Genomic DNA, 26,269 nt, shown 5'->3' with positions numbered 1-26,269 from the left:
ATGAATTTATTGATATTTTTTAATAAAAATAAATTTTTAAAAATATTTTTGTATTTTACGGATATATCCGATACGCAAATGTGCGGTTTGGATCGGGATTCAAATCCGCGACAGTTGCTTAAGGAGACCAATTAACTAACCACTTGACCAACCAAATTTTTTTTAGTTATTCTTCTAGCAGCATTTTTTTGGGTCGTTTCCTAGCAGTTGTTTAGTTTTCCTTAGGCTTTCTTTTGGACAGGGTTTTCCTTAGTTTTAATTTTTAAAAAATTAAGATGGGCCAAAAAATGTAAATGGGCCTACCCAATAAACTAGGGTTTTCTCTCTTATAAGTTATAACCAGAATATCCCAAAACATGAGCTAGGGTTTTGCGATTTTTACCGGTTCGCACTATAAAATCTGCCAAGTCTGGTAGCTTAACCTTCGTCTTCGTCACTTTCCGATTTCAGATCTTGTGCGTAAGGTATGTTGTTTTTCCATTTTACGTACACCATTGTTCGAGAATGGTGGTTCTGTGGTTGAATAAGTGCTCCTCTGTGTGTGTTTGTGCATTTCATTTTTTGCTTAAGTTCGGTCTGGAAGTGCTGGTGTCTCTGATGAGGATCAATTTCAGTAAAACTTTCGTTCTTCTGATGAACAATTCTGTGAGGAATGCTTTTTTGGAGACCTGAACTGAGGAGACATGGTTGTCACTTCCCAAACACATCCTCCTGCTTATCGTTATGCTTTTTTCTCTTTTGAAGTGCTTTGTTTATAAGATGATAGATTCCGCTGCACCGTTTCTGATTATTTTGAACTCGAATTTGATTAGATTTGGTGATTTTTTTGTTCCTTTTTCTACTGCCCGATTGTAGTCGTAGTAACTGGAACCCTAGCTAAGGTTTATGGACATGGTTGGGGAAGCAAATCACATGTGAAGGTTTTGACACACTGAATAAATCAAGTTTCCATTATTTGGATTTTTAAGCTTAATTCTTTACCCAAGTCATTTTGTTCTTGGTATGAACCATTATTCTTAATTTGAAGGATGTTGCAGTGCTATCTTTTTCTTCTTCTTTTTTTTTTTTTTGAGTTTTTGAAGAAATCTTTTCCCCCTCTTTGTGGCCCTTTGTACACGGTGTGTGCTGCCATTTTGAAAACTATCATATAGTCTCTAAGGATGATCAAAAACATTATTCTGAGCTGTCAATGTGGAAATTACATGGAGACCTGAACTGAAGAGGCTTTATGCTTGCTTGTTTCCCCTCTCCCTTGCCTTCCCAATTTCATGATGTTTGTTCAACTATATATTCTACTGTTTTATTTTAGCTTGGCATGTGCTATTAGGTCTTCTGTCGATTTTGTTTTCTGAGTCTGCCCTGTCTTGAAACCAATTGGAAAGCCTCTGAGGATGATCCAAAAAATAACTTTCGTTCTTCCGATTTGTCCATGCGGAAACTATATGGAGACCTGAACTGAAGAGGCTTCCTAATGCTTGGCTGTTCTCCTGTAATAACCCCAGTTTTATGGTTCTCAATGTTCACTTTTTTATTTTAGTTTGAAAAATGCACGGGTTAAGTAGTGAAATAGTTTCTTGGTTGTTTCATGTTTATTAATGATGATGTAGCTCTTTTATTATCTAGTGATTTATGTTTATCCCATTCTGAAATCTCTATCAGAAAGCCTCCAAGGATGATCAAAAAAATATAACTTTCGTTCTTCCGAGTAATCCATGCGGAAAATATATGGAGACCTGAACTGAGGAGGCCTGCTAATATTTTCTTTCCTCTTTCTGTTGTTCCTATCTTACTTTCACTTTTTGTTGCACTTTCAATTCTTCTCTCTCTATTTCTCTATCATATGAATTGTATTTCTTGTTATTGTAATTTTTTCCTTTAAACTTATAAATATGTTCATAACTTTTTTTTTTAAAATATCTTTTGATTGATATGTTATCTATTATGTGTTTCAGCTTTGCTTGAAGAATTTTGCAACTGCATTTCATTTCTTCTCAACATGAGGTATTTATTTCTTACTATTTCCGTGTTTATTTTTTCGGATATTATCTTCCCTGTTGAACACTAACATTTCTGTTGTCTTCTTCCAACTTTCTCTTTGAAGCCGGCCCATGGAGGAAGATGTAAGTTCTTTTATTCTTCAAGCAACTATGCTGTGTCAAGTTTCCTTTATGTTCTGGTTTATAAATTGTAATTTTCGTTTCACATGTTTTTAGGTTTTTAGAGTTTCAGATTTTTAATAGACAGATTTCAAAATTTGGAGTTCGAACTATAGCAGATTTCTTTCTTTCCTATGATCATATGGAAGCAACATAACCTACCTTTCTTGAATTTAGTTTTAAGATTCATCTCCCTATGTCCTTGCAGTTTTTATTTTGTTACTGTTTAGTACTTTAGAGCTCAGTTCAACATCATGTTTTAATATCTAACCAAACTTACATATTTTATTTCTATAGACTAGTAAGACTGAGGAAGAGGAGTTTAACACCGGTCCGCTGTCTGTACTCATGATGAGTGTTAAGAACAACACGCAGGTGTGTTTACTCTTCAATTGTACAGTACCATCAACTATTGTTCCGAGGCTTAGATTTCTGATGTGCTCTCTTGCTCAACCAATTCACTGATGCAGGTACTTATCAATTGCCGAAACAACAAAAAGCTTCTTGGTCGTGTTAGGGCTTTTGATAGACACTGCAATATGGTTCTTGAAAATGTACGGGAGATGTGGACTGAGGTATTCTTTATTTCTTTATTTCTTTTTGCAATAAATTCCTTGTATTCATCACATGCGCCTCCTATAATAGTTTTTATTACAAACAGGTGCCAAAGACTGGTAAAGGTAAGAAGAAGGCTCAGCCAGTCAACAAGGATAGATTCATCAGCAAAATGTTCCTCCGTGGAGATTCTGTCATCATTGTTCTTAGGAACCCTAAATAAGCATATTATCACTCAATCTTTGAAGTCATTGGCTGAGTAGTTGCTTTTCTTTGATGTCTTGAATTTCCCGATGACATTCTCATAGACTATGCTGCCCTTGATATTATATGCGTCTTTAGATGTTGGCGGATCATGTATATTATCGTTTTGATTTGATGAGTTGCCCAAGAACGAGCCAAAACTGAAATGAATACCTTCCATTTTATGTACTTATTTGACATGTACAACCAATAGATGTATTGAATAGCTTTTAACCTTAGATATTTGAAGTTCCTATTTCGCTCTACTCTGATTATGTCGTCTCCCCCTCCCATGTCTTTTGCCACAGTACGATTTTAGGATATCGACTTAGTTTTATAAGCTTTTCAATCTCAACCATACATAAATACTTTTTGAACTTGGTGTCATTATCGGAAAACTAGCTTCTTCATTTTTACACACTTTCCCTTGACAAGTATGAAGAAATGGCATCGGCAAACCCGTCGTCAAATGTCCATTATTAAACTCCTAATTACAAATATTAAAGACGCAAGTGATTTGCGAGCATCAATATAAAATAAAATACACCAGAGGAATCTAATCAATTCTTGATCTGTGTAGAGGTTGGAACTAAGCAGTAAGCATGGGTGGGTGTTTTGTCTTCGGATGCTTGTCGTTACCAATAGAAAAAGGATTATAGATTACAGAAGTTTTGCAAATAAAAAGCCTTAAACTCTCATAAAAAAACATAGTTTCAAAACTAGCAAGTACAAAACTGATTCCAAAGAACCTCAGAAGTTAATTCTAATGAGAGGAATGAATAATCGCATCAAACTAGCAAGTACAAAACTGATTCCAAAGAAGCATAGTCCTTGAGTACCACAACCTTCAAATATCAGAACTCATAGAAGCATCTCAGCAATCTGGACTGCATTAAGTGCAGCTCCCTTGCGAATTTGATCACCACATACAAATATGTCCAACCTGTGTGCATAACCACCATTATAAGATCCTTGCAATTATGATCAAGTGCAAGCTGAAAACTAATAATATGTTGCCGTGGAAGAAATTTACCCTTTATTCCCATCTTGAGACAAGTCTTGGCGAATCCTGCCTACAGCAACATCATCCTTGTTTGAGACTTCCAACGGTGTAGGAAAATGATTGGCTTTCCGGTCATCGATAACCACAACTCCAGGAGCATTCTTCAGAATATCTCTTGCAGTATCCTGAGGTAGTGAAACCCAAATAGACGAGTTAGATCATAGCCTTCCAGACAAGATTTCTATTTCACCACCAAAATCCTATATTTCATAACATATAATTGCCCTCAATAAATAGAAAAATGCATAATATAAGTTCACAGCACCAATTTATCATTTGGAAACTCCATGTAGATGAAACAGAGCAAAGATGTAAAAGAACTGAATAAAAGAACAGACAGTCTGACTCAGTAAAATGATCAAATGATACAATGATGTAAAAGGAACATGTGTGCATATAATGAATATTAAAAACATGGAATAGCCTGTGTCTAGTTTTCTATTCATCAGAACATGAACTACCTCATGAAGGGGGCTCTCAAATTGAAGATTCACACTCTCAGCATGAGCCCGCATAACAGGAACACGTATACATGTTGCAGTTACTTTGACATCCTTGTCATTCTGCAAGAGATTAACAGTGAAATAAGCAATGCATAAGAATTGCACATTGTGAGATAAGCTAATAACAAGTTAGGCACGTCCAATTACAACTTACCCAGATTTTCCTTGTTTCCTTGACCATTTTCATTTCTTCTTCATTGTATCCGTTTGAAAGAACAGATGCATTGTGCGAGAATATATTAAAAGCATACTGCAAAAGAATAATATAATCAGGGAGCTGTTCTTGATCCCTTTGATCATTATAAGTATCCATCCACAAACAGAAAATGGCAAACCTGTTGCTTAAATATTTTACAAGTTGGTGGTCTTCCTTCCAACACCTTAAAAAAGAAAACAAAAAAAAGAATAATCAATTCACGAAATGAAAACATTCTCTTCTTATTCCCACAGGCAGAATTTGAAATAAGTTAATGAACTAAGTAAGTAGATGAAGAACAGATCAAACCTCACGAGTTTGCTGCTCAAGCTCTTCCATTGCAGCAGCACCAGCTCCACTAGCTGCCTGATATGTGCTAACAACCATACGCAATACCTGCAACATTCATCAATTAACATCAACATCAAAGACCCAGAAAGCAAAAGAAGGAAAAGTTTGAAGCTTTGGCACCTTGGCATGGCGATGAAGAGGGGTAGCAGCCATCAAGCAAATGATGGTGGAGCAATTTGGGTTGGCAATTAGAGCACCCTTCCCCGTTCCAAGCTTGATACCGTGCATGGCTTCAGGGTTCACCTCTGGAATAACCAGAGGAACCTTCTCGTCCATCCGAAACGCCGAGCTGTTATCCACCACGATGGTTCCCTTCTCGGCGGCGATGGGGCCGAACTCCTTGCTGATGGAGCCGCCGGCACTGAATAGAGCAATGTCGACGCCGCCAAAGCTCTCCGCCGTGAGCTCCTCCACGACGTACTCGTTGCCTTCGAAGGTGAGGCGGCGGCCGGCGGAGCGCTTGGAGGCCAGCATCTTGATCGAGCGGTATGGGAAGTCGCGGTCGGAGAGGACGGAGAGAAACTCCTGGCCGACGGCGCCGGTGACTCCGACGACGGCGATGGAGGGCCCACTCTCGCTGAGTGACATTCGGACCTTGACGGGCGCGGCGTATCTGAGGGTGGGACGCGTCGGGAGGGACCCTGAGAAGAATCCGGTGTGGCGCGGGAGGGTGAGGGAAGCCATTGATGTGTGTGTGTGAGAGAGAGAGAGAGAGAAAGAGAGAGAGAGTGTGTGTGTGTTGGCGGCTGAATGGGATAGATTTTCTTTCTTTAAAACACACCGGATCTTGGAGGGTGCAATAGTCTTCTTACTTCTTATCTTAAAAAGTCTTCACCCTAAAGGGCTAAACCCTTTCTATCTCACTCCCTCTTTTGTCGTATTGTGGTAGACAAATTGAATAGCATGAATCAAGGGACTGTAGTAGCGGCTCGTGCCGGAGGGCAAAATCGTCCTTCAACTTGCGTTTCCTGCTCAATACCAGATCAACATAAGCACCGTTACTATGATTATTTTATTTAATTCCTGTGGCGCATTCAAATGTTTGACGACGACACGTTCATGTTGATCTGCTCAAACATGTTCGGTAAAACCTGACTAATTAAATTGAACTGCAACCACTACCTTCTACTTTTTCACACGTTGAATCGTTCATGCAGAAGATTTGCTACTAATATATACATACAACAAACACGAGATATATGCAAATTAAAGTTGAGTTATGTTGGGGAATACGAAGCATGATGTGTTCCTCAGCTTTAGAGGAGAAGACACACGCAACAGCTTTACCACTCATCTTTACGCAGCCTTAAGCGCTAAAAGGATCAAGACTTACATGCATGACACGCGCGGTGATGATGACGGAGGAGAAGAGAAAGAAGCAATACAAGAATCAAATATCTATGTGATCATTTTCTCTCAACACTATGCCTATTCGGCGCGGTGTTTGGACCAACTCACAAAGATTCTGGAATGCAAGGAGAGATATGGAAGGGATGTCATACCTGTTTTCTATAAGATGGATCCATCAAATGTTGCCAATCAAACAGGCAGTTATGCTGATGCGTTTGTTAAGCATCAACAACGATTTGGAGACAAAGTGCAGAGGTGGAAGCTTGCTCTAACTCAAGTTGCTGGATTATCTCCCCCTCGTTCAAAAATAAACAGGTCGGTCACTAGTACTCATAAAAAATTTTAGTTAAAAAAAATGATAAATAGGTCTTAATTTCTTTTATCTCGATGATTTAATAAAAAATAAAAAAACATTTTTCATATTTTAAAATGCAACACATTTAAGTTCTAAACTCTTACTAAGGGATCTGTTTGTCTTTATATATTTTGAATGAAAAGACTTAAATGTCTTGCATTTAAAAAGGTACATGACGTTTTTGTATTTTTAATTTGTCAATAATTTATGTATTTTTGAGTTAAAAAGCCAATGACCTATTTATTTATTTATTTCTTAAGTATTATGCATAAGTTGTTATAACAAAATTATATTCGGTATAAACCAACTTAAGTTGGTTGAGTGATCAACTTATTCATCCGTTTAAGCAAGAATTAGGAAGTTTGAATCTTACTTTATGTGTAGTAATACATTGACCAGCAATAAATTTTTAAATAGAATTTCAAACTGCAACAAATTAGTCCTTGATCTATCGAATTAGAGGATATTGTGAAAAGAAAATTATATTAAGTAAATGTGAATAATAATGCCAAGAAATATTTCTTTGTTTATGTAGAAAAAGTGCAATCACTTCGAATTTCATTTCATTTTGATTGACTCGTGTTTTGTACATAGGTTAATTAGTTTTAGTTTGTAGGTTGAAGATTATTAACTAGCTTCTTTAATTAATTTATCATGATGTGCCACTTCAGTGCCAGTCCTGATTACATACTTGTTGAAGAAATTGTTCAACACATTTGGAGAAGATTGAAAAGCAATTACTCAACTGATTACCAAGGACTGGTTGGAATTCACAACCATATTGCACAAATCCACTCCTTGTTGCGTGTTGAGTTAGAAGCCGTTCGGATCATAGGAATATGCGGCATTGGAGGAATAGGTAAGACAACAATTGCTGGTGCATTGTATCATGAATTGTCATCCCAATTCAGTTTCAGCACTTTTGCTGTAAATGTTCAACAACAAATAGAAAACCATGGGATGCAGCACACACAAAGCAAATATATATCAGAGCTTCTAGAAGAAAAAATGCCTGCAGATTATTTGGGATTGAGAGTGTTAACAGAAAAGCTTAAAGTGGCCAAGGTTCTCCTCATTCTTGATGATATGAACAATTCAGCTCAAATAAGAGATTTCATTGGAGGACATGGTATCTTTGGCCTGGGAAGTAGGATCATTGTGACAAGTAGGAGCTTGCAAACGCTTAAGGATGCTGGAGTTGATGAGATATATGAGACTAAGGAGATGAACTTTCAAGATTCCCTACAACTATTCAGTTTAAATGCCTTCAAGCAAAAAAATCCAACAGAAAATTATATGAACTTATCAAGAATGATGTTAAATTACGCAAAAGGGATTCCTTTGGCTCTCAAAGTTTTAGGATCAATGCTTCATGGTAGCAGAGAGGAAGAATGGGAACGTGTATTGCAAAAGCTTGAAAAGATTCCCAATCTTAAAACCTATGACTTGTTGAAACTGAGTTATGATGGGCTTAGTGAAGAACAGAAGGATATGTTTCTTGACATAGCTTGCTTCTATAGAGAGGGACATGATGTGAATACTGTAAAACAAGCATTCGATAGCTGCGGTTTCAATGCTGCCACTGGAATCAGAGTTCTCAGTGATAGAGGCCTCATATCTATGTTGAGAGGTGAACTGATGATGCATGATCTAATACGGGAAATGGGTCAAGAAATAGTTCATCAACAGTGTGCTAATGAACCTGGAAAACGAAGTCGATTATGGAAGCATGAAGACATTTACCATGTTATAAGAGAAAACAAGGTAAAACGTTTATGCATTCATCTCGAATTCTTTTTTCTTTTTCATTCTTTACATATTGCAAAAGAACTTGGCAGGTATTGAATTTTGCTGCAACTGCATTTTCTTTCAGGGGACGGATGCTATCCGGTGTGTATTTCTTGACATGTGCAAAATCAAAGAAGTTCAACTACATCCTGAAACTTTCAAAATGATGCATAATCTGAGACTGCTCCAGTTCTACAAGTCTAGCTCAATTCAAGCCTTAAAAGTGAGCCTTCCTGCATTTCTTCATAGTCTCCCAGATAGTTTATGGTTTCTGTGTTGGAATGGCTTCCCTCAAAGATCTTTGCCACAGCACTTCTGCCCCAAAAATCTTGTTACACTCGACATGCGTGATAGTCAACTTGAACAACTTTGGGAAAAGGATCAGGTAATGCAGTTTCATTCACTGTTCCTGTTCTATGCATGTATGGCTAGGTAAAATTTACACAATTATTCATCTACTTTTCTTTTCTTTCCTTTTTTTTTTGGTTGCAGAAGTTACCAAATTTGAAAAGACTTGACCTCAGTGGTTCCAAGAACCTTGTTCAACTACCAGACCTTTCCCACTGCCCAAATATTGAAGAAATATTTCTCAGCCACTGCAAAAGCTTGGTTCGAGTTTACTCCTCAAGTTTCCTTAACAAGCTCAACTGCGTATGGCTAAACGGCTGCACTGAGCTTAGAAATCTAAATCTTCCAAGCAACATTCTGTCAAAATCTTCAGGCTTAATAGTTCTCAATGACTGTACCAACCTTGAGTTGTTTTCAATAAGCATCACCACAAAGGATGTTGTGTTACATGGTTGTTCCCGCAGTAGATCAATAGAGAGTCTCTTCAGAAACTGTTTGCCAGGGGATATGATTCGGTGTATGATGGGAACAAGAGGAGGGTCCTTATTTGAGAGCTTTTCTGACACTTTTGACCCCAATGGGGGTGCTGCTGCTAATTTAGATGATGAACCAATGGATAATATACACTTACTAAACTTGAAAGTGTTAAGAGAAGGTTCACCTTCATTATTTCCAAGTCTCTCAGAGCTTTGTTGGTTAGATCTCTCTTACTGTGAATCCCTCACATCCCTTCCAATTAACCTTTTTAAGCTGAAATGGCTAAGAAAACTATATCTTCGTGGCTGCTCAAATCTCGAGAAGCTCCCTGAGATAGAAGAGGATATGGAAAATTTAATGGTGCTCATCTTAGATGAATCAGGAATACAAGAATTACCTTCAACAATGCAAAATTTGGTAGGTCTTGAGGAGTTGAGCTTGCATCGTTGCAGAAGCCTTGTGTTCATTCCATCTTCAATTGGACGTCTCAGCAAACTCTGCATTCTTGATCTTACCTACTGTGAAGCACTTGAATCTCTTCCTAGCAGCATTTTCAACCTGAAGTTGACAAAGCTTGATTTGCATGGTTGCTCAATGCTGAAGACTTTACCAGAGATCATGGAACCTGCAGAATCTGTTGCTCACATGAACCTGGCAAAAACAGCAATTAAAGAAATACCCTCATCCTTGGCCTTTTTGGTTGGGCTTCAAACCTTGCAGCTCAACTTGTGCAAAGATCTTGAGTTTCTTCCAAACAGCATTGGTAATCTAAACCACCTCTCCAAGCTTGATTTTTCAGGCTGTGAGAAACTATCAGAACTTCCTAGGGACATTGGAAACTTGTCATCATTAAGGGAATTGTCGCTGCACGAAAGCAGCATTGTGGACCTTCCTGAGAGTATTGCTCATCTGTCAAGCTTGAAATCACTGGATTTAAGTGATTGCAAGAAGCTTGAAAATATCCCAGGCCTTCCACCATTTTTAGAACACTTTGTGGCGTTTGATTGCCCATCTGTTAGGAGAGTGTCAAGTTCAGGATTTGACATTAAACTTCCATCAGATTCCAAAGATGGTATTTTCAAGTTTCACCTTACCAATAGCCAAGAACTGACTCAAAGTTCTCAGAGTAATATTGCTGGTGATGCATGGCAAAGAATGCTAGATACAGCATATAGGTCTGTGTTGTTTTGCTTTCCAGGGAGTGCAGTTCCTCATTGGTTCCCTAATCGTTGCAAGGGACATTCAGTAACATTGAAGCAGAGTTCTCTAAATTGGTGCAGTGATAACAGGTTCATTGGTTTTGCTTTATGTGTGGTTTTTGGACTCGAAGGTATGCATGATGAAGAATGTAAATATAGTGTTTTTAGCTATAGATTCACATATGAATGTGATGATGGCATTCATGTTGTTCCCAGCAATGATCAGCTAAGATACTATTTCAATTGGAAGGACAGACAGAGATTCATTCTTCATGATCACACATTCATTTGGAAATCTTACTTGGAGACTCAGACCATCAACCACATGCTGTCTCATAATGCACACAACTTCAGTTTCCAGATATGCAAGTACGATGTTGGTCGCTCTTGGCCAAATTATAGGCCAAGGTTCAATATAAAGGAGTGTGGAATATCTCCCCTTTATACCAAGTGATTTAGCCATTTAGGATCATTTTCTATTTCTTGTATTCTCTGTTATAATTTTAATAACTCAATCACATTTATTAGCTTTTTGGAGAACATTCAGAATGTATTGTAGGTTCTATGAATCTATATAAAAGAACAATATGCATGAACAAAAAGGAAAAATATTTTGCAAATTAAATGATAAGAGTGATTAAAGATTGTCTACTATATATATATACTTTAAAATTTTTTTAAAAATAATAAAAGAGAATTTAGAAGGTGACTAGGACAAATGATTAGCAGTCATAGACAAAAGACTAATACGGTTTATTAGTAAAAAAATTATTTATATATTAAAATCAGCCGCCAAATATATTTACGGTGAAAACTCACATGAAGTCGACTTCACGCAAAGTTGATATAAGCTGTTAAATAAAAATTTAGTCAAATCAGTCAAATTATGTTGAAGTCGCCTGCACCTGAATTTGCACCTATATTTATATATAAATACATGGAAAATTGATTAGTGTACCTAGTTACCTACAGATGTTGGATTGTTAATGCTAATAGCTACCGCACCGAAAGTCAGAGTTAATAAGGCTTTGTTTGGTTCGAAAGATCACATTCTCACGTTCACAGAACAGAAACAGCGTTGCAAAATGGGTGACCACGAAAATGGCATAAGGCTTGAACCTGAGAGGCAGAAGCTTCTCAATGAACACAGCGAGAAGCACTTCACCGCCGGCGAGATCGTCCGAGACATCATCATCGGAGTCTCTGACGGCCTCACCGTCCCCTTTGCCCTCGCCGCTGGCCTTTCCGGCGCCAATGCCACCTCCTCCATCGTCCTCACCGCCGGCATCGCCGAAGTCGCCGCCGGCGCCATCTCCATGGGACTCGGCGGGTACGTACCTTGAAAACTAACTCTTCGCAATTACTCTGGATTTTCTCCGAAAGCAAAACAAACCAATTGTGTTGCACTTTTCAGGTATCTGGCGGCAAAAAGCGAATCCGATCACTACAAAAGAGAATTGAAAAGGGAGCAAGAAGAAATCATCACTGTTCCCGATACTGGTGTGCACTGTAATTTGACTAGTTTCTTCTTTCTTTTTTCTTTTAATTTAAAAAAAAAATAAATTATAATATTCATATGTTTTGTTGGAGAAATCAGAAGCGGCGGAGGTAGCAGAAATTCTAGCTCAATACGGAATAGAGGCACATGAATATGGACCTGTGGTCAGTGCTCTCAGAAAGAATCCACAAGCATGGCTTGATTTCATGATGAAGTAAGTTCACACACTCAATTTTCATAATCTCCAAATTTAATTAAACTTCACAACTTATTCATGATTTTTATCTGCAATAAAGCGAAGCCAATAATAGTATTTATTTGGCGAGTCTATGAAATTGGGTATCTTTTTCTCTAAATTAATGTCAAATCCACTCTCAAAAATCCGCCTAACATTACTCTAATATCTATCGTCAAGGTTTGAATTATAAACATGAATGTATTGCATGTGGCCTAATGACAATTGGTTGACAAGTTGAAATGGATAGCCACCTTTTTGTTTGTGGGTGCAACTAGGTCATCACATTTTGAGCATATATGGTTATCATCACATTACATGGTCCAATGACAATGAGATAAAGGAATGATATTCGAAAAAGTAGTTTTAAGTGAAACCGTGGAATTGGTTTTATAGAGGCATGGGGGTTACATAATCTTAGCATTAAGTTGCATAATATGCATAGAAGTAGGAAAGGGGGGGGGGGGGGGGGTGATTATGAACACATAATAACACATTTGATATTATACATTTTACTTTATACTTTTTAATAAATAGCTCAAGTAAATATTATATAAATAATATTTAAAGATATATACTTACTCAAAATAAAACTGTAGGCATATATTAGGGTCTTTTAATCTTTTGGATCTAAAATCAATATTTTAAAATATCAATTAACAATATCCCAAGAGTACATTACAAACAACGTTTCGTTTTTGTTCTCAAAACAACATTTTTCTATGCAAAAGGTGGGCAGATTGTGCGTGTCCCAAAACAATGTGGACTGTTGATGGTGTGCACATGACCATAATGTACCTTTATGTTTTGTTTTATTCAATTATTGGATCAACAAGCTATCACATTAAGACTTGGTTTGATAAAATTTTTCAAATTTAAAGATGAAATTCTTTTTTAAAATTGACATGTACTTATTAAAATTAAAAAATATAATATAATTTTATATATTAATTAATATATAAATTTAATTTTTATATTAATATTTATTATAATAATTTTAAATTTTAAAAATTATTTTACTAAACATATTTGTTGTTATTTATGTTTATTAAAAATTATTTTTAGTTTAATTTATCAAATATAAATATAACAACTTTTAAAAAATTATTTTTAGTTTAATTTATCAAATATAAATATAACAATTTTTAAAAAATTATTTTTTTAAAATTAATTTTTATAAACTATTTTTAAAAAGTAAAAACTTTAGTAAATTAAGGTCCAGTTTGGAAAAACAGTTTAATTAAGCTAAATAGCTTAAACAATAAATGACTATATTAAAAATAGCTTATAAATAAGTTATTTTGTATTTGGATTTTTAGTTTTAAAAGTGCTTATTTTATAAAAATATGATAAAAAGTAGTAGTATTATGAGAGAAGTTATTTTTTTTAACTTTTCTGTAAACTCCTAAATAGCTTCTTAGAAAGATACAATTTGGTTTTGAAAATTGTACTAAATATTAATACTACTATTTTTGATAAATTAAAAGCTCAAAAAAATTACTTTTAAATGGTGCTCTAGGTTAACGGGGTCTTTCTATCTAGGTTTTTTTTATTTAAGTAAAATAAATTAATTATTTACTCAAATAAATTGATTTACAAAATTTTACTTTTTTTTTTTTAAATATGTAGTTCAATTTCACTGGCATGAAAAAGCAAAAACGGTAAAAAAGAGAAAAAAGAAACGGAGAAGTGATTGACAATTATTTTCTCTTTCCTTTTTTTTTGTCCATTTTTGTTGGCAATAGCATCCTAAAAGTGAGAGAAAAAAATTGTTCTATTTTCGCTAGTAGCAATAGCGAAAATGTAGAAATAATTCAGTGCTATTATGGCTGCTAGTATTAATACAAATATCGTAATCTTTATTATTTTTTTTTTGCCAACGAAATTGTAACTAAATATTTAAAAAATGTAAAATTCTGTAAATCAATTTATTTGAGTAAATAGTTAAATTTATTTATTTAAATAAAAAAGCTCTTTCTACGTAGTTGACATAAAATAAAATCTAGTTATTTATGTTATGCAGTAAAATTAAATAAAATAATATATTTTATTGACTCGGGATTAAATACATATGATTTTTTTTACTTAGGTTTGTTTGGATGGGTTTTTATAAACAAAATTCCAGTGCTTTTTTTTAAAGATTTTTTAATAAAATAAAAATAATTTTATATTTAGATACTAGATGTAAAAATATTTTTTTATCTAATAATTATGTTTAGATATAATAATATAAAAATATTTATTTATTTGTTATGTTAAAAATCTTTTTATTAGTAAAAAATATCTTTTAAAAAATGTAAATTGTAGCTTTTATTTTTTTAGTGCTTTTATTTTTATAATTAAAATTTTGTCAAATATACAAAAAAAAATTCAGTGAAATTTTTTTTTCTGACAACTTTTTTTGGTGACCTTTTTTTGTAACAACTTAATGGCACCAAAACAAGATATAAGGCTTGTTTGGGTGAATTTTAAAAAAAATATCTTTTTTTGAGTTATCTTTTTCCAAAAGATTTTTAAAAAAATAAAAATAATTTTATGTTTCGATTTTTAATGTAAAAAGAACTTTTTATCCATTGATTATATTTATGTACAATAATATAAAAATATTTTTTGATTATCTATTATATAAAAAATATAAATTGTAACTTAAAAAAAACTAATAGCACCCAAATAAGCTCAAAATGCATTATTGATAGTATTGTTAGGTTAAAAGCTCCTTGGAAAAATAATATATTATAGCAAAATTATCGAGTTTGAAATCTAAGAAACAACCAATATGATTCAAGTTAGAAATCAGATTCATTTTATATGAACCCAATTTCAAAATAACAATTTTTTAATTTCTCATCAACTATTATCCCCCCTCTTTTCTTTCTCTTTTTTAGTCAAATACTGATATACATCATATTAGTCACTATTGCCATCTCTTATTACCTTCTACTTAGCTTGAATGGTCATAAGCATGAAAAGTTTTGATCAAGTAACACATGTTGAATATATATCTAATGTTTGGGTGAGGATTTGATGAGTTGCTTTATTATTGGGTTGGCAGATTTGAGCTGGGACTAGAAAAGCCAGATCCAAGGAGAGCCTTGCACAGTGCAATGACCATTGCCATAGCATACATATTGGGTGGCATTGTTCCACTCATTCCTTACATGTTCATTCCGAACGCAGCTGAGGCTGTTGTCATATCAGTGGTTGTTACCTTATTTGCATTGCTCGTCTTTGGCTATGCTAAGGGATATTTCACAGGCAACAGACCCTTCAGGAGTGCTTTCGAGACAACTCTAATTGGTGCCATTGCCTCTGCTGCTGCTTTTGGTCTCGCAAAGGCTTTTCACACTTAGATTCATGTTTTTACGACTATGTGCTACATCTTTCATTTTCTCTAGCTACCATTTGTTTCATACAAGTACAATTTGCTATTCAACTTTTGATATTATAATGTTATCACTAGATGTTTTATCTTTGTAGCTTGCATGAGTGCGTATCATGAATTTCATTTCCACCCAAAAACAAATAAATTAAAGAATGAAGCTTATACGTCTCGTTGTAATGCTTAAAAAATGAATACTAGAAATTTGGCAATAACATATTTCTTCATAATGCATCGATCTTTAAGGTATCTTCCATGTCAGTTGAGGTAGACACTATAGGAGCGATTAGCCTAATCCTATAGGAGTCACTGAGCGTGAGCACAGACCTCTTTTCATTTTGTTTCATTATATTTTAGCCGAATCCTATGGAAGACTTGAAAAGAATACCCCTTCAGTTGCCAGGGTTGAGTTTATCTCCTTAACGCATCAACCTGTGGGAAGAAACAGGGAGAAAGAAAGGAATATGTTATAACAAAGCAACGATTACTAGTTCACTACTACTACTGCCTTCTGCCAAAAATATGACAGAAACCATGCTTTCAATTATATATATATATATATATATATATATATATATTAGTACATGTGCCACTAATAGAAAATGAATCTCCTTTTAAGGCCCTTTTCCCCTGACATTTTCTATTGCTACCAAATATTGATTTCATTGTGTATAGCTAAGTAAGTGCACCATCCTACAACTAAGTGTCAAAAATCAAAATCTGTCAATAAAAGGAAACCGCGATTAGTATTCAGATACAAGTTGGATTCACATATAGAACATAGAGAAGAATATTATCTATATTTAGCATCTAGATCATGTGTAATAACTAGGAGACTCACTATAATTTTGGTTGCGGATCTAACAAAGATTGGAGGTAGAAGATGGAAGACAAAAAAAACTTAATGCTATATCTATATAGTATAAGGTACTCAATGAAGATAATCCAACTGAAAAATATCCCTCCAGCATTATTATCACTTCCTTCCTTCCTCTTCCTCCTCCTCTTCATTGTCAGTTTCAGAAGCCAGAAGTTCCATTTGCTTGGTTAGAGATTTCAGTTTATCCGATCCCTCCAAATGAACTCCATCAGCTCGTAATTCCAATGCATCGGTCTCTTCAGTTTTCTCCATTTCTAGAATCAAAGATTCAAAAGATTGAGACTTTTCAGTTTGATCTTCGTGTGTGATGGGTTCTATCTCCATTCCGCTGACAGTGGGCTTGTCAGCTTCATCAGTGTTTTGCAAGAAAGGACTACCAAGAAAAAGTTGCTCCCATGAACCATCATCAGGTAAATCCGGAAGAAGAAATGGAGGATGATTTTCCAAAGGAGACAACTTCTCATCCATAAGAACTTTCAAGAACTCAGAACTGATGCACAAGTCTTTTAAACCATCGAAAGAAAGCTCAGGTTCCGGTTGCTTCTCGAAAGTGGGTGATCGGGGAACTACAGGCTTGAGATTTTCGGGCACCGGAGGTTTATACTTTACTATCATCCCATTCCCATCTCCAAGTTCGGCCATTCGCCAATTGTTTTCGTTAGGCTGAAGGAGTTGAACCATGAAGCCGGGACTTTGAACAACCATGACCAAGAATGATAGCATCTGCTGCTGATGCTTCTCCATTCCTTGAAGGCGATCAGTGAGGAGTAGCAGCTTATTCTCGGCAGATTCTTGATGCTGCCTAAGTTTAACCAACTCCTGCATGAGGGAATTCTTGTTGGATTTTAGATTCTCCACTTCCTTCCAAAGCCCATCATTTGCTGGTGCTTCATCAGAATTGTCTTTCATGGCCACTGGCTTTTGATGATCTGCAGCGTGCGGATGTTTCCTTCTCCGAATATTGATCAACAAATGCTTTTGACCCTTGACAAAGTTGTCATTGGCGAATTCCCAGCGGTCCGTATCAATTTTCCTGAAGCCCTGATGCATAATCTAGAGTTATCCATGACCGACTCAAATGGAGAAAACAATTGTAAATTGAAAGCAAATGAAAGAGATACGTACGTAGATGTTGAGCTGGCGGATGAAACTGGAGAAGTTGTTGTGCTTGAAGTAATTGGGGAGAAGAGTGAGGGAGAATTGGGTGATATCGGAGATGAGGAAGGTGTGGCCTTGATGGGTCCAAGAGATGACGGAGTCGGTGGAAGGGTCGGAGACCATATCGTAGCACTTCTGAAGGAACGGAGCCACACAGCCATTCTCCCCTGATTTCGCCACCATCACTTCCAATTCGAGGGTTTATGGTATGCTCAGAAAAGGGGTTCAGGGAAAATAACAAAAACAAATTCTTGACTTGGGCAACAAGGCCAAAGGAAAGGAAAAGGGGCCTTCGCTTCTCTTCTTCTCTTCAATCGAAATTTCCACGCACGCCCTGCTTTCCAACTTCTCACGCCTTTCCCAAATCTTCTTCTTTTTGTCTTTTCTTTCTTTGTTTTTTGGTCACGGACTTTTTCTTTCATTGTTTAGTTGGGCTTCATCTCTAGACTGGGCTCCCAGACTCCCTCTAGACTGGGCTTCATTGTTTACTTGCTAATAAGGAAAGGCAGCCAGACACAATACCAAAAAAAAAAAAAAAAAAGCAGAGAATGGGAGTTTATCTTCCAACACGCTGCCAATGAGCTTTGGCTCTAATGGCATATCTCCCCCTCCCCACCTCAAAGGTCTAGGATTCAAACCTTAGAAAATACAATTGAGGAAAATATGTGATAAAATGTGTGAGGAGTGTGTGGGTGTATTGTGTACCTAGGATTGGGAGTTGTCCAATCCATTGGGGTACTTAGGATTGGGGGTTGTCCAATCCACCGAATAAAAAAAAAAATCTTCCAACACGCTTATAAAGAGGAAACAGGTGTGCAGATTTTCTTGCAAAAAAGAGTCTCAATGCTCATCAAGGATTACATTTTGTGGATAGCCCTCCTAGAAATCTTAAGTAGATTATTGAGGATGATTATTACACAGGGTTAACATTCCCCAGGAAGTTTTGGATTTTGGCCTCCTTTCAATACCAAAATAAAAAAGTATGTACTTGCCTACTTGGTCAGTCCAAAAAATTCTATTCCATTATTATAAATAAAAAAAATCTAAAAAGCCAACTATAACTTAAGCCAATTCAAGTTAATTCCTTGTATTTTTAATTTTGAAATTCGAAAAATTAGAATAGTGAGAAGTTGTTTCTTTTTTTTAATAACACTTCTTATTTTTCAACTAATTAGCTCTAGTTGACTAACTTTTTAGTTGGTTCCTAACGGAACTGTTTATTAATTTATTATATAAGGAATCAATTCATCTGACTCATAATTCGTACTTGGTTTCTTTACAATACAAAATCTTTAGGATAAAAAAAAAATACTTTAGCCTAAAATTTTTTATAACTGAAGTAGGCTTAAACTGATGTATAACTGATTATACACTAGGCGTAACTGGAGTTCCTTATTACACTTTCCATACAAAAAAGTTTCACCTAATATATATAAAAAATTCTTAACTGAAACGGTCTTTAATCCAAATATTAAGTCATAATTCACCTAATACAAAGAACAATTATACATGTCTTCATAAATTATGAACTCAACCAACCAAAAAAAGGAGGGGGAAACAATCGCGTTCATCATGCGTCGTCATGCAGGAAAACTGAACAAGCAGGTACTGATGAATGCAGAAAATGCCACCACAGAATTGCGTCTGCCAAATTCAAAATAATAATAATAATAATAATAATAATAATAATAATAATAATAATAATAATAAATGCCTGAAATTAAAAGGAAAACCAAGTATTGTCCCAAGGAATTGCCCAATGCCTAGTAATGGTAATAAAGTAAAACATTCTAAGGGCAAGACAAGTGGGTTTGGAAGAAAAAGCATGGTCATACCCAAAAATACAAAGACTTGTTATCCTCAGCTGTTCCACGTTCATCATGCAAAACAAAAGATCTTCTGGTTTCACATCTAATATTTTACCCTTTCAAATGGCACTTGTCTATCGGCCTATCGCTGAAAGAATTGCAGTTAATGCATAATAAAGATAGAGTAAAAATGAAAGGTCCAATGAATTTCATATCTCCCAAAACCAAAGACGTTTATGCATATATGATATATGAATATTTCCGTGGGACGAAAGAGAGCAGCTAAAAAAATAATGACATGGAATACTTCAAAAGATATCTCACCATAATTCAGTGACCTGGTGCGCAAACCTTGTAGTGAACCCAATAATCTCCAGCAGGAAAATCATTATCTTTCTCTTTGGAATAAAGAGGGCATATTCCACATTCTACTACATTGGAAGTTGGTACACCATGTGATTCTTCGCATATCTCAAAATTGAAGTTTCGGGCACGAGAGAGCATGTAGTTAATGGCTGAAGATTCCAAAGTATATTTCCACACGAGAGTATGATGGACCTTGAATATACGTTTACCCTTCCAGTAGAAATAGTTCCTTAAAAGATCATTATTGGCAAGAAGATGCATGCCTTCATATTCAAATTTGAGTCCGAAGAGAAATTCCCTATCCTTATTTCTCTGATCTTCAGAGCTTCCTAAAACTACACACAGTGCGAAACCAATGAGCCTATCACCGTTGATCGGATTCAGAGAACCTGGATCCAGAGTAACTGAATTTCCCCTGCATCGATAAGGGAACCAATGAGGAACTTCACTCCCTGGAAAGCAGAAGAGCACAGACCTATATGCATCCTGGTTAATCATATCACATGCATTAGCAGCAATACTATGATCATTTGGATCCAATTCTTGGCTGTTGGTGAAATGAAATTTGAAGAGACCCTCCTTGGAATCTGGTGGGAGTTTAAGCCTGGAACTTGACACTTTCCTAACAGATGGGCAATCAAATGCCAATAACTGTTTTAGAAATGGTGGAAGCACAGGGATGCATTCAAGCATTTTGCAATCACTTAAATCCAATGATTTCAAGCTTGAAAGATGAGCAATACTCTCAGGAAGGTTCACAATACCACTTCCCTGCAATGACAATTCTCTTAGTGATGACAAACGATCAATGTTATTTGGGATTTTTGTTAAATTGACACAACCAGAACAATCGAGATCAGAGAGAAGGCTTAGATTAACAATGTTGCTCGGAAGGAACTCTAGATCACTGCACAATGATAAGCACAACGTTGTAAGGCCTACCAAATGGTCCAATGACAAAGGCAATTCTTTTACTGCAGCTTTTGTTAACCGAAGGTGTGCAATACTTTTTGCAGCTTCCATGATCTCTGGCAAAATCCTCAGCCTTGAGCAACCGTGTAAATCAAGTTTTGACAACTTCAACTTAAAAATGCTGCTTGGAATAGTTTCAAGCAATTCACAGTAGGTAAGGTCCAGCTTGCAGAGTCTACTTAGACTTCCAATGGAAGATGGAATAAACTCAAGCCTTCGGCACCCATGCAAGCTCAATTCTTCGAGCCCTACCAAATGGTGCAAGGATGAAGGTAGTTCTTGTATTCCTGTTTTGTCTAAGATGAGAACAGTTAAATTTTCCATAGTCTGGTTTATTTCAGGTAAACTTTCCAAACTTGAGCAGCCACAGAGATCAAGTCTTTTTAGAAATTTCATCTGGAAAAGTTCAACTGGAAGGATTGTGAGGGATTCGCAATTAGAGAGATCTAACCAACAAATCTCTTTAAGACCTGGGAACGACGAGGGCGAACCTTCTCTCAACACTTTAAACCTCAGTAAGTGTATATTGTCCCCAGTGTTTTCATATTCTTTAGCACTAACAATGGGATGAAAAATATCAAAATAATGCCTTTGTGGTGCATCTGGTGCACACTTTTTCTCTTCCTTCCATCTGCGTGTTCCATCACGTGAACAGCCAGATGGTAGAACTCCCTCACTTGTTTTACTGACTGAAAACATCTCAAGGCTATGACAGTTATAAAGAACTACTACACCAAGAGATTTCAATAGGATACTACTTGGAAGATTTAAAATCCTAAGCTCATAACAACCATCCAACCATAAGCAGCTGAGCTTGGCAAGGAAACTAGAGGAGTAAACGACATCCAACTTTACACAATGACTAAGAATAATTTCTTCAATATTTGGAGACTGCGAGAGGTCTGGTATTTGAATCAGCTTCCGAGAACCACTGAGGTCAAGTCTTTTCAAATTTGGTAAATCCTAGGACAAAAATGTTAAATGAGTAATTAACAAAAAAACACAAGACCAATTCTGCTTTGCATGGATAAGATTGTAATTTACTTAAAGAGTCTCATTACTAAAACCTAAAAGAATAAAAATAAAAATTACACGACGCTTGTAATACCTGATGTCCGTCCCAGAGTCGTTCAAGATGGCTATCACGCATATTGAGTTCAACAAGATTTTCTGGGCAAAAGTCCTGTGGCAAAGATATTTGGGGGAAACCATCCCAACGAAGAAATCTTAACTCCTCCGGAAGAATGTTAAGAAATTCAGGAATGTGCACATTTGAGTGTATAGCTGACTTTGACGTGTAGAATTGGAGCATTCTCAGTTTATGCATCATGTTGAAAGTTTCAGCATGCAGGTTAACTTCTCTGATTTTGCACATGTCAAGCATGATACATTGGATTGCATCTGTCCCCTGAAAGTAAAAGCAAGGAACTGGTAAATGCTACACCTTTTATTAGTCAATCAATATAACTATGTGACTGTATGACTTAGCATTTAGCAAGTGATATTTGTTGTTGGGTAGGTAGGGGGAATAAGAAAGCAAAGTCAGAGCTAAACATATACCTTGTTCTTTTTTAAAACTTGATAAATGTCCTGATGCTTAAATAATCGACTGCGTTTTCCAGGATCGTTGACACCTTGACGACGGATGATTTCTTGTCCCATATCTTGTATTAGGTCATGCATCACAATCTCCCGATTCAAAACAGATATGAGGCACCTCTCCTTGAGAACTTCTATTCCAATGGTAGCCGAGAAACCAGAGTCATTAAGTTTTTGTTTTGCAGTATGCTCTTCATACCCTCTATAAAAGCAGGCTATGTCAAGAAATATATCTTGTTGCTCCTCATCAAGCGCATCAAAACTTAATTTCAACACATCGAAGATTTTAGGATTAGGAAGTTTTTCCAACTTTTGCAACTCACTTTCCCATGCTTCCCTTGTTCTACCATAAAGAAAATAGCCCAAAACTTTGAGAGCTAACGGAATCCCTTCAGCATAATTGAGTACCTTTTCTGATACTTCCATGTAGGATTCTATTGGGTAGTTTTGTTTAAAGGCATGTAAGCTGAACAGTTGTAGAGAATCCTGAAAATCCATATTCTTAACCTCATATATTTCATCAGTTACATTGTTGAGCACTTGTTTGTCACTACTAGTCACAATAATTCTACTTCCCGGACCAAAGCTATGACGCCCTCCAATCAAATCCTCAAGTTGATCTGCGCTGTTCACATTATCAAGAATGAGGAGAACCTTCAGTCTTTGAAGCATGTGCCTCCTGTCCTTATATCCTCCATCATTTTTGTACTCTTCAATTTTTTTTGAGACATCGTCAAACAACCTTGTGTAACTGAATTGGGTTGCCAGCTTACGATATAATGCATGGGCAATTGTTGTTTTACCTATTCCTCTCATGCCCCAAATCCCTATGATCCGAAAATCTGCTGAATCACCATGCAAGATGGACTCAACTTGTTGAATATGCTTGTCAATTCCAACAAGTCCTCCATTATCATTAATGGATTGACTATTCAATTTTGTCCAAATATCTTCCACAATCTCTTTAACAAGAATGGATTCAGGTCTGGCACATATTAAAGAAACTAATTAAAGCATTAGATATCCTTGGCAAAAAGTGAACTTTCTTCTCAATGAAGAGAAGAATCCCTATTTTAACGAAAGGTCAAAGGATCAATCTTTCGAGAAAAGAAAGTTCAAGTTTTGAATAATTTATATTTATAATTAATTTTCCTTATAAATCTAATAAATAGCTAACCTGAATGCTCGTGAATCCCATCCGGAGAGATTAGCTGCTTGGTTTAGAGCAGATCTCCATCCCTGCACTTTGTCTTCGTATCGCTGTTGGTGCTTCTCAAATGGTTGTCCATAAGTTCCTATCTGATGCCTAACGTGTGCCGGGTCCACCATAAAGAACACTGGAATCACTTCCCTCCTGAATCTGTGCTTGCAATCCATGATCTTGGTGAGTTCATCCAAACACCACCGGGAAGAAGCATAGCCTTGGGAGAAAACAATGACATAAATGGTGGATTCTTCAATTGCTTTCTCCAGTGCGGGTGAAATCTCTTCCCCTCTCACAAGCCTGTCATCCATGTAAGTTTCGATGTGCCTCTTGCGCAGTGCTGTGCAGAGATGGCTGGTGAAGCCGTCACGGGTATCCTCCCCTCTGAAGCTGATAAACACATCATACTTCATTGCAGGAGGAGGAGAAGAAGAAGAACTGCCCAACATGGCTACCCAATTTCTCTGCTCTTGGACTTTGGTCTCTGAGGAAGGCTAGAAACAAGTCGTGTTTTTCAGCTACTGCCACCAGTTGACTTTGACTCGACAACGGACAGGGACAGCAGGCGAAAAATGGGCCTCTATATTTTAATAATTTAATGAGTTGGGCTTTTTTGTAGCCTGGGCCCCCACTACAGTCTCATGGTCCTCTCTCAAAACAATTTTTTTATTATAGGACAAAATAAAATGTATTCCATTATAAGTAGAAAAAAAAAATTATAATTTCTTATACGGCAATATTTTGTCCTTGTAAACATTTTTTTGAGTTAATATTCACTTTGGTCTTTGAAATTTAAGGTCGAATTCAAATTGATCTTCAAATTACAATTGACTCCATTTGAATCCTAAAATTACAATAATAATTCGTATTAGTCTCTAAACTAATTTCTGTAAACAACATATTGATTTTGTACATTAATTTGTCAAAATTTAGGTTCCTTACCTAAGTTTCATATGATTGAGATCTACTAAATATTATATAAATTTGACGTAATTTCAACATCCGAAAACCATAATAACAAGTTTAATTTGGAAATTTTGGAACTCTGGAGTAGTAGTCAAACTTCTGAAAGTTTTAATAGTTCTCGATCACATAAAATTTGAGGAAAATCTAAATCTCAACAAGTTAATATATCAACTCAATATGTTGTTAGTAAAAATCAGCTCAAGTGCTAATGTGAGTTACGATTACAAATTTCAGGATTCAATTTGAGTTTATTAAAATTTTGAGGGTCAAATTGAGTTCAACCTCAAATTTCAGGAGTCAAAATGAGTATTAACTCTATTTTATTCGCTAAATAGATTTTTTTTCTTAGGACAATCTCCGTTCTCCAAATAGCACTCAATCTCTCAGCAGTCAGCAAAATCCATTACCAAGTTGAGTTTTATAATAATGCAAAATTTAATTATTATAAAAATTTTTGTCAATTTTATCGACTAACTATAATTCAAATGGCATAATGTCTCGATACTCATTTCAAAGTCTCGTATTTGAGACTCACTCCATTCCAGGACCACAACGTCTTTTTTTATTCGGAACATATGTATGTGGGCCATCATTTCTAGCTACATATATAGTTTTGAAAAAAAAAAAAAAGAAATTGGTTCGAAATATCCTCACCATTATTTAGATGGCATTTCCCTTAATTTCTTCAAACGGAATGTTCCAGTTGTTTCATTAATCTTTAATCATCCAAAATTGGGTCCCAAAAAAGAAACAAAAAAAAGAAAGAAGAATTGATAGAAAGAATACGCATGAAAATATACTAATGCTCTATTGGTCAAATATCCATAGCAATAGCAATGGTACTTGAAAAGGAGTATGCAAATCTTGACCAATCTCTACCCCTTGTTGGCATTTCAAATATTATCCGATGCTTCTAGTCCAACTAGTGAAAGTTTAGTCTCTCATCACATGCTTAATTATTACCAATCACTTCTCTTCATGGAAAGATTCCAAGGGAACAAAGACAATGGATAATAATTAAGTAAATAGTTCACTATAATGCCTATTAATTCCTAAAATAACATTGAGAGGGCCAACAGTTTGAAACATGAGTGGTTATCCATTTATTTGTTTTGCATTTAGCGAAGCCATTACACCCACCCTTATCCAATTCTTTCTTTTTAATATTTATCTGCAAAGACTTTATGCTTTGGCAGGGGACACCAATTTGATAAAGATTGATAGGTGTTTTAATGTGTATTTTTTTGGGGCATTGTGTGTTTGGTTTTGAGGGCCTATTCATCACTTTGCATGCTGCACCCCGAAAACGCAATTGGAAAGTGCGATGCCCATCAAATTATTATTGAGATCTAAACAGATATTCAGCCACATTTTGCGCTCTGATTGGCTATCATCCAAGCCATCAACATCGAAGGTTTAGATTATAATATATCCTTCTAATTATAATTAATAATTTAATATATAGAATATATCATAGCTTTTGTAAAACCCAAAGTGCATGAATGTAATGGAGGGTACCCGATGCGTGAATATTAAGTGTATGTTAATTTATAATTTAGAATAATAAAGTGAATTTAGTATTTAGTTTTTTTTTTTAAGTTATGTGGGATATTGATTTTT

At 35.7% G+C, this 26,269-nt stretch overlaps 6 protein-coding genes and 4 non-coding genes across 11 annotated transcripts; 7 read left to right on the top strand and 3 right to left on the bottom strand.

Moving 5' to 3' along the window:
- Positions 1-347: 347 nt before the first annotated feature.
- Positions 348-3,220, top strand: LOC107631791 (uncharacterized). The gene is made up of 6 exons (XM_016335341.3): positions 348-464; positions 1,953-2,001; positions 2,102-2,120; positions 2,454-2,531; positions 2,627-2,731; positions 2,818-3,220. The coding sequence occupies exons 2-6, from the start codon at positions 1,997-1,999 to the stop codon at positions 2,932-2,934; spliced, it is 324 nt and encodes a 107-aa protein (XP_016190827.1). The 5' UTR covers positions 348-464; positions 1,953-1,996; the 3' UTR covers positions 2,935-3,220.
- LOC148572632 (small nucleolar RNA Z159/U59) lies at positions 591-683 on the top strand. The gene has a single exon (XR_015908957.1). It is a non-coding gene; the product is annotated as a small nucleolar RNA Z159/U59 (small nucleolar RNA).
- Positions 1,151-1,225, top strand: LOC148572631 (small nucleolar RNA Z159/U59). The gene has a single exon (XR_015908958.1). It is a non-coding gene; the product is annotated as a small nucleolar RNA Z159/U59 (small nucleolar RNA).
- On the top strand, positions 1,382-1,465 carry LOC148572630 (small nucleolar RNA Z159/U59). Its single transcript, XR_015908955.1, has one exon. It is a non-coding gene; the product is annotated as a small nucleolar RNA Z159/U59 (small nucleolar RNA).
- Positions 1,663-1,748, top strand: LOC148572629 (small nucleolar RNA Z159/U59). The gene has a single exon (XR_015908956.1). It is a non-coding gene; the product is annotated as a small nucleolar RNA Z159/U59 (small nucleolar RNA).
- Positions 3,221-3,399: 179 nt separating the features above from the next.
- Positions 3,400-6,720, bottom strand: LOC107631792 (semialdehyde dehydrogenase family protein). The gene is made up of 8 exons (XM_016335342.3): positions 6,570-6,720; positions 5,188-6,035; positions 5,026-5,112; positions 4,856-4,900; positions 4,675-4,770; positions 4,479-4,580; positions 3,988-4,142; positions 3,400-3,897 (listed from the first exon to the last, which is right to left on the bottom strand). The coding sequence occupies exons 2-8, from the start codon at positions 5,749-5,751 to the stop codon at positions 3,816-3,818; spliced, it is 1,131 nt and encodes a 376-aa protein (XP_016190828.1). The 5' UTR covers positions 5,752-6,035; positions 6,570-6,720; the 3' UTR covers positions 3,400-3,815.
- On the top strand, positions 6,269-11,207 carry LOC107633930 (TMV resistance protein N-like). The gene is made up of 4 exons (XM_016337517.3): positions 6,269-6,732; positions 7,444-8,536; positions 8,646-8,945; positions 9,053-11,207. The coding sequence occupies exons 1-4, from the start codon at positions 6,287-6,289 to the stop codon at positions 11,036-11,038; spliced, it is 3,825 nt and encodes a 1,274-aa protein (XP_016193003.1). The 5' UTR covers positions 6,269-6,286; the 3' UTR covers positions 11,039-11,207.
- A 336-nt stretch (positions 11,208-11,543) lies between these two features.
- VIT1 (vacuolar iron transporter 1) lies at positions 11,544-15,793 on the top strand. Its single transcript, XM_016335344.3, has 4 exons — positions 11,544-11,914; positions 11,999-12,084; positions 12,182-12,296; positions 15,370-15,793. The coding sequence occupies exons 1-4, from the start codon at positions 11,571-11,573 to the stop codon at positions 15,665-15,667; spliced, it is 843 nt and encodes a 280-aa protein (XP_016190830.1). The 5' UTR covers positions 11,544-11,570; the 3' UTR covers positions 15,668-15,793.
- A 603-nt stretch (positions 15,794-16,396) lies between these two features.
- HSFA8 (heat shock transcription factor A8) lies at positions 16,397-18,098 on the bottom strand. The gene is made up of 2 exons (XM_016335343.3): positions 17,702-18,098; positions 16,397-17,617 (listed from the first exon to the last, which is right to left on the bottom strand). Exons 1-2 carry the CDS (start codon positions 17,915-17,917, stop codon positions 16,673-16,675), a joined length of 1,161 nt encoding a protein of 386 aa, XP_016190829.1. The 5' UTR covers positions 17,918-18,098; the 3' UTR covers positions 16,397-16,672.
- Positions 18,099-19,046: 948 nt separating this feature from the next.
- Positions 19,047-24,222, bottom strand: LOC107633932 (disease resistance protein RPS6). Of its 2 annotated transcripts, XR_015907203.1 has the most exons (6): positions 23,657-24,194; positions 22,441-23,464; positions 21,989-22,288; positions 19,867-21,843; positions 19,570-19,690; positions 19,047-19,378 (listed from the first exon to the last, which is right to left on the bottom strand). XR_015907203.1 is itself a non-coding variant. In XM_088508035.1 (5 exons), exons 1-4 carry the CDS (start codon positions 24,130-24,132, stop codon positions 19,873-19,875), a joined length of 3,771 nt encoding a protein of 1,256 aa, XP_088364161.1. In that variant the 5' UTR covers positions 24,133-24,222; the 3' UTR covers positions 19,047-19,378; positions 19,867-19,872. The 2 variants fall into 2 exon arrangements, 1 of the variants encoding a protein (XP_088364161.1); XM_088508035.1 differs by lacking the exon at positions 19,570-19,690 and having other exon boundaries at positions 23,657-24,222.
- Positions 24,223-26,269: the final 2,047 nt, after the last annotated feature.

This window comes from Arachis ipaensis, chromosome B3 (assembly GCF_059453495.1).
Source record: "Arachis ipaensis isolate K30076 ecotype BB chromosome B3, ASM5945349v1, whole genome shotgun sequence".
In the NCBI taxonomy this organism is placed as follows: Eukaryota; Viridiplantae; Streptophyta; class Magnoliopsida; order Fabales; family Fabaceae; genus Arachis; species Arachis ipaensis.
This window is presented reverse-complemented; position numbering and strand designations above follow the sequence as displayed.

What these genes read in the sequence shown, in the direction of transcription:
- LOC107631792 (XM_016335342.3), bottom strand. Translation starts at nt 5,751, where the DNA reads ATGGCTTCCCTCACCCTCCCGCGCCACACCGGATTCTTCTCAGGGTCC. An exon ending in CTCTTCATCGCCATGCCAAG is followed by an intron (nt 5,113 to 5,187) that starts GTGCCAAAGCTT and finishes TGAATGTTGCAG; the next exon opens with GTATTGCGTATGGTTGTTAG. An exon ending in TCTCAAGATGGGAATAAAGG is followed by an intron (nt 3,898 to 3,987) that starts GTAAATTTCTTC and finishes TTATGCACACAG; the next exon opens with GTTGGACATATTTGTATGTG.
- LOC107633932 (XM_088508035.1), bottom strand. Translation starts at nt 24,132, where the DNA reads ATGTTGGGCAGTTCTTCTTCTTCTCCTCCTCCTGCAATGAAGTATGAT. An exon ending in TGGGATTCACGAGCATTCAG is followed by an intron (nt 23,465 to 23,656) that starts GTTAGCTATTTA and finishes AATATGTGCCAG; the next exon opens with ACCTGAATCCATTCTTGTTA. An exon ending in AAGTTTTAAAAAAGAACAAG is followed by an intron (nt 22,289 to 22,440) that starts GTATATGTTTAG and finishes TTTTACTTTCAG; the next exon opens with GGGACAGATGCAATCCAATG.
- LOC107631791 (XM_016335341.3), top strand. An exon ending in GTGTTAAGAACAACACGCAG is followed by an intron (nt 2,532 to 2,626) that starts GTGTGTTTACTC and finishes TCACTGATGCAG; the next exon opens with GTACTTATCAATTGCCGAAA. An exon ending in TACGGGAGATGTGGACTGAG is followed by an intron (nt 2,732 to 2,817) that starts GTATTCTTTATT and finishes TATTACAAACAG; the next exon opens with GTGCCAAAGACTGGTAAAGG.
- VIT1 (XM_016335344.3), top strand. Translation starts at nt 11,571, where the DNA reads ATGCTAATAGCTACCGCACCGAAAGTCAGAGTTAATAAGGCTTTGTTT. An exon ending in ATCTCCATGGGACTCGGCGG is followed by an intron (nt 11,915 to 11,998) that starts GTACGTACCTTG and finishes TGCACTTTTCAG; the next exon opens with GTATCTGGCGGCAAAAAGCG. An exon ending in TGGCTTGATTTCATGATGAA is followed by an intron (nt 12,297 to 15,369) that starts GTAAGTTCACAC and finishes TTGGGTTGGCAG; the next exon opens with ATTTGAGCTGGGACTAGAAA.
- LOC107633930 (XM_016337517.3), top strand. Translation starts at nt 6,287, where the DNA reads ATGTTGGGGAATACGAAGCATGATGTGTTCCTCAGCTTTAGAGGAGAA. An exon ending in CCTCGTTCAAAAATAAACAG is followed by an intron (nt 6,733 to 7,443) that starts GTCGGTCACTAG and finishes GTGCCACTTCAG; the next exon opens with TGCCAGTCCTGATTACATAC. An exon ending in ATGTTATAAGAGAAAACAAG is followed by an intron (nt 8,537 to 8,645) that starts GTAAAACGTTTA and finishes ATTTTCTTTCAG; the next exon opens with GGGACGGATGCTATCCGGTG.
- HSFA8 (XM_016335343.3), bottom strand. Translation starts at nt 17,917, where the DNA reads ATGGTGGCGAAATCAGGGGAGAATGGCTGTGTGGCTCCGTTCCTTCAG. An exon ending in TCCGCCAGCTCAACATCTAC is followed by an intron (nt 17,618 to 17,701) that starts GTACGTATCTCT and finishes ATTATGCATCAG; the next exon opens with GGCTTCAGGAAAATTGATAC.